The 10,440-nt window shown below is 43.2% G+C and overlaps 1 protein-coding gene across 1 annotated transcript; it reads right to left on the reverse strand.

Moving 5' to 3' along the window:
• Positions 1–7,655: 7,655 nt before the first annotated feature.
• LOC147889221 (F-box/kelch-repeat protein SKIP11-like) lies at positions 7,656–8,959 on the reverse strand. The gene has a single exon (XM_087391847.1). The coding sequence runs from the start codon at positions 8,932–8,934 to the stop codon at positions 7,729–7,731; it is 1,206 nt and encodes a 401-aa protein (XP_087247973.1). The 5' UTR covers positions 8,935–8,959; the 3' UTR covers positions 7,656–7,728.
• Positions 8,960–10,440: the final 1,481 nt, after the last annotated feature.

Here is a 10,440-nt window from a genome sequence, read left to right on the forward strand (position 1 = left end):
CGAAAGTTGAAACATAGCGTGCCATAGAAAAGGTTATTAGCGGGCAAGATTTCCTGGGCTTGCACAAAACTGGAAGATTGCTCCTTGCCTTCACTGCTAGTTTCCCTCTAAATTTCAGAGCTCTCTCCATCAACATAGAGGCTCGAGGGTCCTCTACCACTTCCAGTGTGCCTTGCCTTAGCACTTCAGTGATTGAGATTTCCTTGTATGCTGGGGCATTGTGTTGCAACTATGCAAGGTAATTAGTTGTAGTCTCTTAGGGGCACATGTTATCGTCATGCTTAGTAACAGCAGCGTAGACGTATTTACGTAATGTCTCGGCTTGGATCTTGTCTGCTTTTGATGTTTAATGACAGGGCCCGTGCATTTGAGCCCATGCTTAATCCATACCATGCCCTCAACTTTGAACCACTCAAACCTCTGTCGGAGAGTGAGACCAATCCCTATCGGAGCACCAGATACCGTATGATAACACCCCTTTGGGACTATCAAACTGGCAGGTCTTTAGCAGAGGATCCAGCGAAATCCTCAAGGCATAGGACTTGCTCCAACTGCATTCTGAGCCCGAGGCTTGACAAAAACACTTCATTAGACTTCTAAGAACTTCCAACTGGCTGGGATCTTCTTGGCACAGAGCTATAAGATCATCGCAAACAGCTGCGACACCACCTGATTTCCAGAAGGAAGCATTCACCCACCAGGCTCCCAATGGTGGTCAATTGCTTAATCCTATAGATCAAAGGGACTGAACAAATGGCAAATAGCAGAGGTGCCAGGGGGTAGCCCTGACGCATCTTTGGCCTGAGGATCCAAAGCTGTGCTAACATTTGAAATATTGTCAAAAATGTCCCTCCCTTTTACAAAACGACTTTGCTCCTTATCCACGACCTGCATGTAACATCCCGAATCCTTAAGGCTAGAGCCTTAGCAATGATTTTGTAGGTAGTATTGAGCATAGATATGGGTCTCACATTGATTCTGTTTTGCCACTTAGGAAACAGCTTGATTAAACCTGTGTTGACATCAGCAGACAAGGTGCACCTTTCCATCTAAGCATTGGCCATTTGAACCAAATCATTACCAATCAGATCCCAAAACTCAAGGAGAATTTCCGTAGTTAAACCATCCCACCTGGGGGCCTTCTCTTCGCCAGTCGAGTATTAGCCACTGTCTTCGGACAGTTGCGAGCAAAATGAGAGGTATCATGACAAATGTAGCAGGATTTAGGAAACACACTAAACCGTATCTGTTGTGCAATAACCACACCACTCGATGTGACGATTTCCACAAAGTCAGGGACCTCTTGGGATCTGTCCGATAAGATCCACGCTCTCCTCAGGTTGGAGAGGGACTTGGTAGGAGGGGGTACAAGTAGGACCCGACCCAAAGTTGAAGCGATTTGCTTCACCGAGTTAGACAAAATGGTGGGAAAATTAGGCAGGTCGATCCATACCGGGCATTCTCTGAATAGGAATTCATCGATACTACACGACTGGCTCCAGGGTATAACCAATACAGTAGCACCATAGAACATAAAAGGATCTTCCCACAAGCTCATCTGTGAGTTGCTCAGAGGCCATGTGCAGCCAAAAGAAACCATTACCCAAAAACCTAGCAGAAAAGCCGATCGAGGGGATATCACATTCGAATGAAAGGAACTCTTCAGCTCAGCCATGGAAGGAACTTTAACAATGAAGAACAGATATAGGCCTCCTTTAGCAAGCCTCGTGAGCTCCAGCTTGACGTTGCCAAGCTCAAGTTTGCATTAAATAGAGTGTTTTTCCCCCGTCTCGAACCAGGGCTTCTTGGCAACCTCTCTTGCCCTCCTTTTTGCATCTGCATGTAGAAGCTTCACAGTCGTCTCGTCATCCAGCTCAGAGAAACCACTACCCACGTGTTTCGTAAGCATGTCAGCATAGGACAGAGCTCCATCATCCTGGTTAGCCCCTCCTTTTCCCGCCGCATTTGCTTTGTCCTCTGCATGTACCTAAGCGCTTTTCGAGGAATCTTGAACAATAACCTCCACCCCTTGAGTCTTTTCCATTGACATATCCTCGCTATCAGAGCTCCCACCAGCCAAATCAGCCATCTCGGGCATTTCGCCCCACCAATCTGATGGAAACCAACCAAGGGGGCGACGATGATAAACTAGCCTCAAACCCAAGATCTCAGCTCAATGTTAGCTTAATCTCACTAATTCCCATTAACAACTACTTTCTAAAATGGCCAATGGTACTCCCTCGACCGATTTTGCACTCCCTCACGCGATTTTGTCCCTCGAGCAATTTTGTCACCTTGTTCTTCTCTTCTAAAATGCATGTCTTGAGAATACTCTAAAGGGTATGAGCTAACTATTCTTGTTTTTTTTCTTGTGAAAAATATTTGTATTTAAATTTAAAAATCATGTTGGCTTATCTTGGTCACACCTTGAAAAAAAGACCTCTTTTATCCCGTATATCGTTGCAATGCACCATACTTAAATCTAGCAATTGGCCCCAAATCTTTTATCTAGAGAGCCACTAGCCAAGTCACTCTTTTGAGGAGAAGAGAGGAAAATAGAGGAAGAGAAGAGAAGTAAAGAGAGGAAAAGAGAGAAGGAAAGAGAGGAGAAGAGAGGAAATAAGAGAAGAGAGGGGAAGAAGAGGAAATAAGAGAGGGGAGGAAAAAGAGAGGATAAGAGAGAAGGAAAAGTGAGGAAAAGAGAGGGGAAAGAGAGGAAATAAGAAAAGAGGAGAAGAGAGCAAATAAGAGAGAAGGAAAAGAGAGAAAAAGAGAGGGAAAGAGAGGAAAAGAGAGGAGAGGAAGAGGGAGGGAAGGAGGGGGGGAAAGAGGGAGGAAAAAGAGAGGAGAAGAAGAGGAAATAAGAGAGGGGAGAAGAGAGGAAAAGAGAGAAGAGAAGAGAGGGTTAGAGAGGAAATAAGAGAAGAGATAGGAGAAAAGAGAAGAGAGGAAATAAGAGAAGAGAGGGGAAGAGAGGAAAGAGAGAAAAAGAGAAGAGAAGAGAAGAGAGGGGAAAAGGAAAAGAGAAGAGAAGGAGAAAAAAGAGAATAGAGGAAATAGGAAAAGAGAGAATAGAAGAAATAAGAGTGGGGAGAAGAGAGGAGAAGAGTTCCTACGCTCATCACTGCAGCTAGCACTTAAGGCATTAGTTGCAATCACGGAAAGAAAAATAGGAAAAGAGAGGAAGCACTTTCTTACCTGGAAATGATGTGTCCTAGAACCAGATAATCCACCCATTCAATAAAGTCCCATCTAACCCTATCATAAGCCTTGTCGAGGTCAAGGTTTAACTGTAGCCACTAACCTAATTGACTAAGAGCATAGTCAACCATTAAAGCAAGGTTAAGAAAATTTTCAAAGATACTTTTGTACGTAATCGCTCTTTTTCTACAAGCCTAAGATGATCCATTTGAGCCTTAGCTTTAGCCATGTTCTTTATGGCGTGTTGAGGATGGTGAGGGTTCTCCAACCTTTGACAAATGTTTTATTTGGTGCCTTTCAGGAATGAAGTTGATAACCCTACATTGAGTTTTTAGAGATTCTCTCTCTCAGATGCATCATTCACCATTTCTTTAAAATCTACAAAAATCTTGTACTAGAAATAGATGAAGATTTCCTAAAGGAGACCATCAATTCCAAGCACCTTCTCATCCTTTAGTTGTTTAAGAGCCTCAAAAAGCTCTTTCTGAAAGAAGGCTTGTCTTACTTATTACCCTCTTCTCTTTCAAGTTACTCAAAAGAGACCAAATGTATCTTCAAGCATCAGACTCCTGGCAAGAATGAGCTCTCTTCAAGTGGGAGTGCTTCAACATCTTCTAGTCCCCTGCCAAAATGCACATCTTGAGTCTAAGGAAATTAGGTCCTAGAGTCTCTAGCTCTCTTATCTAACCTATTATGACCATGAATTGAGGCCATTAAGAAAGTGAACTCTCCTATTTAAACTTAAATAATAAGGATCCTCCCATCACTATTAGGGAAGGACAAATGAGTTTTGAAAAAGTTACACGCTAGAATAGCCACTCAACCCGATACTCTGGATGGATTATGAACAAAGACCTGGAAGTTTGCAAAAGTCATTTTCAATCAAACAACTTTAAAATTTTCAATCTTAATCTCTTGCAAATAAGTAATGCTTGCTTTAAAAAACTTTTACAGCCAAAGAACAAGCCTTTTGCTTATTTATTGACAGTGATTCCATGATATTAATTAAACTAATTGTAGGTTCTTCTAGATTGAGCTAGCCATCCAACTGAAATCTCACAAACCTCTTGAAATCTAGAAGATCACCACTACTCAAACTCATTTTGAAAGACGAAGAAGTCATTCTTCATATTCTCCATTGTCCTCGCAATCTCTTTGATTGTTCTAACATTTCCACGGACAATACTAACACTATTAGCAAACAAAAGGGGTTTTCCCCCTTGAGGATGCACTTGTGAAAGTTGTTGAGAGTTCACACTCAACATCATGTGATCATATGTGCATAGCACCATCATGTGAACATATATGCATAGCACTAACCCAATAGAGTGCTTTAAAGGAAAGGGTTAGATGCCCTAACCCTAAATGGGTTTGTATATATTCTACATTTTCAACTAAATCTAGTGTATAGTTAGTCATTTGTGGTGTGCTCTCTAGCTGCGCCCTCTCTCCTCATCCCCACTCTTCTCCTCTCCCCTCTTCATATTTTGTCATGGTATCAGAGCTCCCTTGCCTTCCGCTGAGGCACTGCAATCCACATGAGAGAGAGTGATAGATCGAGATTGATTGAGAGTGATTGAGTAAGCATCCTTTCATTCCGCTGATGAAAGATAGAATTTTGTTCATGTGAGAGATTTTTCTGTCCATAGTTCCATTCATTGCTTGAGTGCTTATGATAGTTTCAAGTGAGAAAGAGAGGGAGATTTCATTCTCGTAAGCGAGAGATTGTATGAAAATTCTTCTTGTGGAAGAATTCTTGTTCCTTCCATTCCTTAACTGAGAGAGATATAGGGAGAGATTTGTTCTTTTGAGAGAAACGAGGGAAAGAGAGAGAGAGAAAGAGCTCTCTCTATCCTTCTGCATATCAGCCTTGAAGCACCTACGACAAGCTGCCTCCACACTTGCACGAAGGCTTCCAGGCCTTAATCTACAACGACCCTACAACTATCCTATGACAAAATCTACGACCTCTCTAGCAAGCACGGGCTCAACAACGAGCATACGATAATAGTCTCCCAGCCTCAAAACTCCTAGGCTTCCTACAAGGTGGCACGTGGCAAGCTTATCTGCCACATCATCAACCTCAGAAGGAGCCACGTCACCACTAACTGACACATGGAAGTTGACTGCCACATCAACCTTATCCATCCACGTCAGCAGCCAGGTCATCGTGCCACATCAGCACAGCCATGTCATCAGGCTGACATCATCAATTGACCTTGGGTTAGTCAACTAGACTCTAGGGTTTAGTAAACCAGACCATGGTTGGGTCAACATGACCTTGGGTTAGGTCAGCCAGTGCCACCTCAGCTGTCCAGTCAGCACTCTGACCCTTTGCAAGCACATTTATCCCTCTATAGCAGGCACACACAGTCACTCCATGTGACCACTCCTGCCACCTCATCACCGGGCTCCACAGGCATAGTCCTTGCTAGGCATAGTCACTACATGTGACCCCCTGACTGCCACATCATCATTGAGCACATTTGCACTCCTTTTTCCCCTCCACCTAGATCAAGCCATATACTCTTGATTCAGGAAGAATTTGAGGACGCTCTAAAAAGAAAAAACGATCGAATTTTCATGCTCTACGCGGTCGTATTTCGGTGCAAGTATCACTCACTTTTAAGCTTCGTCATCGTCCGACAAATCCACTTCCTACACGCACATCAGCCTCTACATCGATGCATCTGACCCAGCACATAAAAAGAACCAAAGAAAAGGAATTATTTGTTGTTCTATCATTGATCGACGGTTGGTATAGATCTAAATCAAAGTAGAATAGATTGCTATAGAGGGGACGCTTTGAATTTTCCCAAGTTGCCAATCTAAGCCATGCCCGAAATTCTCGACTAGTTCCTACTCGGAGTCAGTCCCTATGCTCACATACGGTTTCACATCATCACATTACCTGAAACCTGATGTTCATCAGTTCAGTGAGCAGACTTCAGAGTGTTCAGAGACATTGTCGATTGATCAGTGGGCAGATAGCACATGATTTGATTTCACAACGACATTGTGCACATCATTTCACCCTTGTAAAGCCTCTTGGCTATTCCTGGCATCATTTGCCACAAGCCTTGTAATTCAAATTGGCTTATATATTGTAGTTCTATCTTCACCGATAATTCAGATTTCACTTGCCATAGTCAGTGTTTTGCAGTTGATTCAGATAGTGATTTTCACGACACTTTGAGTACATTTCTTGCACCATGTCATCTGCTAAGCTAGACAACTCCAGTTACGGCACATGGAAATACCGAATGGAGACCATTCTTGTACTTCAGGACCAAATGTGAGTATGTCGATGGATCTACACCTAGACCATTGGACGGTCCAGCCAACAATAGCTCTACACCTATTGTCACAGTACCAATAGCAGGATCTACACTAGGATCTCCAGCTACACGATCAGTTTCCACACTTGTAGCAGATCGTGCCATTGCCCGAGCTCAGGAAGAATGGGATAAGAAAGATAAATACTTGGTGAAGAACTCAAGATGCAAGCCATTCATGCACGCAAAGGTCATTCTAATGCTCAGGCATTCACAGCTTCAGACAGAAGCAGAGGCAGAGGTAGATCATTCCAGAGAAGTGGTCATCATTAGCAAAGTCAGCATCATCCTCAGCAACATTAGAATCAACAAAGAGGAAATCATTCTAACCGAGGAAGATTCCAAGGACTAGGGAATGCATCCACCAATGTGTCAAACATTCTGTGCAACTACTGTCATAACTTTGGATAATATGCCTCGAAGTTTGTTGGCCTTTCAAAACAGAGGGTGGTAGGAGTAAATCTAGTAAATGTACGCCAAAACTCGTCTAGGTTGTAATTGGCAAGTGCAGTGTGTTGGCCTTACATATGAGGCACTACCTACTGGTCTATTTGGCGTGTTTGTAATCAAGTGATCTTTACGGATGGCCCGATGCTGGGGTACTATGAGTCATGGATGTTAAGCTCTGCAAGGGGCTGTTTGTTGGACCTTGTCCAGGTAAGAAGGATACTTTGATTAGTGGTTGTCTTGCTTAGGTTTTAGTTGATCCTATGCCTGTATGTTGGAGTTGTATGTCTGCTCTCTAAGCATGGGCCTGGAGGGAATGCCCTCATTTTGGACACTTTCTGTATTGGGTCTGAACCCCCCTCCCCCACCCCCCCGCTCCCCCTATATATAATAAAATCCCTTTTCTTGTTATATTTAAAAAAAGGAAAAAAAAGAGAAAAAAAAAGTAGTTGAGGTTACTAGTACTAAACAAAGACAAGCTTTAATGCCCATTAACAACTTAAAATAGGTTAGGGTTACGACCAACACTAACCTTAACTTTTATAGCCATGCTTTTAATGAGGAAAAATACAAAAGATGAACATTGTTAATTCATGTAAAACACTAATGACCTCCTTATCAGAATCCATAATAAAAGTTGAGTAGGTGGACATATTTCAGCTTGACTAACATGGGAGAACATTGGGACCAGGAAAATGGAGGGCGAGAATAGCCAAGAAAAATCGTAGCTAAAACCCTTTAAAAGTTATACTTCGACGCACACGCACGCGATGACTTTCTCAAATTCATCTTGCCTTTCTGGAAAATCGAACGGGAGCTGAATCCAGTGAAGGACGCTGCCAGCACCTTGAGGCTTACAAGAAATTATGCAAATGGGACTCTCGTGATCGTTTCGTAGAAGCCACAACTCGTCGCCCATGCCTACGATCCGATGACCTTCTGCCGGCTTCCATTGATTCGGGAAATCTCCCACAGACACCCAGCGGTTATGCTTCTTCTCAAACCAGAAGATCTCCGTCGACATATATTTCAAAGCATATAGCTCCTCGTTCACAACTGCCACGGTCGGAGCTTCAAGCACCCACTCTGCGGCCGCTATCTCAGCAGGCCACATTTCCGGTACCAACGTCCAAGTACCAGTCCTGGGATCGAAAAACTCCGCAGAAGTGAGAGAGCGACCTTCATTCAACCCGCCTATCACGTAAAAGCAACCGTCCATAACAAATCCGGAGCATACTTCGCGCTCCTCATTCATATCCGACAGCATTTCCCAATCTTTAGTTGTGAGATCGAACCGCTCCGCAGTTTTGTAAGGCTCGGAGTAGATCTCACTTGACCGGCCCCCAGCCACGTATAGATGGTCGTTCAACTTTGCCCAGGCGAACTCAAAACGATCGTCTTCGATCATGCGCGTTACGCCAGGGGACCAACACCTTCGCAAGACATCAAAGCCAACGAGTTCCCTGCCGTCCAACTGATCGGTGCCTTGGGACTCCTCAGCTAAAAAACATAATCCATGGAGTAAAATTGTCCCGTCGGCCGGCATAGCTTGGAGTGAGGTGGCTGAGGGGTTGGGGAGGCGGGGCAAGACATCGCATCGGTGGTCAAGGGGGTCAAGGAGGAGCCATTCGATGCCGTCGAGGGTCATGCGCCACTCTTCGTCGAAATCTCCGGTAGCGAGGCAGAGGAAGAGGAAGGTGTGAGGAGGGAGGGAGTGGAGGGTTTTGAGGGGTTGCAAGGAGGCGGGGAGGAGGGAATGGCGGAGGGAGCGCGAGACGCAGCGGCAGAGAGCTTGAGAGCGGAGGGGAAGGCGAGCGAAACAGAGGAGGGCGAGATCATCAGGCAAACCCGGAAGGAGGACACCCAACATTCTCCTCGTCGTCCTCCTCCTCCTGCACTTCCTCCTGCCTTCTGCTTCTTCGGGCAGCTTCAGCTCTTCCTCCCTCGCCATGCCTTCTCTGCCAAGTAAATGATTCGTATCTACGTTACCAAGTCAACTAACTAAATCCAGTCCATCCTACCTATCTGATCAGAACAACGTCACACAACTAAAGAACAAGATGAATTACATTCAAGTGGCCTGCCTTTAGAATAGGTCAATGTTTGTGTAAATAAGATGAATTACATTCAAGTAGCCTGCTTTTGGAATAGGTCAATGTTTGTGTAAATAAGAGAGTGATCAGACCAATAAATGAAATTAGACCCAATTCAATTATGTTGATTTGGTGAGTTACACCAAATGTGGTCTATTGTTGACCATGTATAGATGTTGGTTGTTGAATTAGTTGTTGGAGATTTCTTTCTTCCATGAATGTTAAGAGTTTTTTATTTTTGTTGTTGGAGTTGTAATAGTTAATGTTGAAGTCTCCTATATAGGATGATTAATTTTGTGGATGTTTGTATTGTGTTTAGTAGTGTTTCTAGGCAAGAAAAAAGAGTGGATGTTTTTGTACAGGGGGAATTGTATACATTGACTATAGCAATTGTTTCCAAGTTGTTGTCCCTAAAAATTGTCAATAAGCATTGGCAACCATCTTTAATGAGATCTTGTTGTTTTAGCAATTGTAGTTCCTTTCGATAACAAGTTGTGATACCTACACCTTTAGTATTTTGCAAACAAGCAAATCTTGGTACATTGAGAATGCTTTCTGTCTTGACATGCAATTCTTGGAGACAAAGCACTGTGGAAGCAAGTATGCTTTTGTCTGAAAGAATGTCATGAATATGTGAATGTAGGGCACGAATGTTTAGTGATTGAATTGTTTTGTGTTGAGTGTGTGTACTGGAGAAGTTTATTTGTTTTGTAGTCCATCTTCTATACATTTGCAATCGTTGAAGTTCTTCGAGAACATTTGTGTCTACCTTAATGTGTTTTGGTTCCAGAGGATGAATTAAGAACAGATGTTCTGGATTTCGTATACGCGATAGTGTTGTGCATGTTAGGCCATGGGATTTGATGTATGTTGGATCAAAGGTAAGAGAATCCATGGACAGTCCTTGTGAGCGATGGATTGTTCTAGTAGCGGCGGGTTGGATAGGGAATTATGTGCGAGAAATGTGTTTAGATAGTTCTTTCCAACTTGGAATTCTCTTGTTATTGGGAAGATTGGCGTCCAACTTTGTGGAATTTCATTATTGTAAAGATGCCTATTTTTATGCCTTGTTTGCTTTCCAATGTTGTCATTGTTGAACAATATCCAAACAATTTGTGGATTTGTGTGAATGTTAGACTGCTTGAATATTCCATCAGCTCCATTTACCAATCCATCTGGTATGTTTAGGTTTCCTAAGCAAATCTCTATTATCATGTGCTTTTTTAAATGGAGTTTTTTGTGCAAGCCACCAGTGTTTTTTGGGTCTAATGGTGGTGTCACTTTCTTATTGCAAGTTTTGTGTTTTTTGTCTTTTGCAAGGAGAATATGCGGTTCTCCTTGCAATACCTCGAAAACTTCCTTGT

This window comes from Dipteris shenzhenensis, chromosome 20 (genome assembly GCF_047967505.1).
Source record: "Dipteris shenzhenensis isolate YYH24624 ecotype China chromosome 20, Dip_SZ_1.0, whole genome shotgun sequence".
NCBI classification, from domain to species: Eukaryota; Viridiplantae; Streptophyta; class Polypodiopsida; order Gleicheniales; family Dipteridaceae; genus Dipteris; species Dipteris shenzhenensis.

Bases quoted from the DNA above. Each gene is read 5' to 3' on its own strand.
- LOC147889221 (XM_087391847.1), bottom strand. From the start codon at position 8,934: ATGGCGAGGGAGGAAGAGCTGAAGCTGCCCGAAGAAGCAGAAGGCAGG.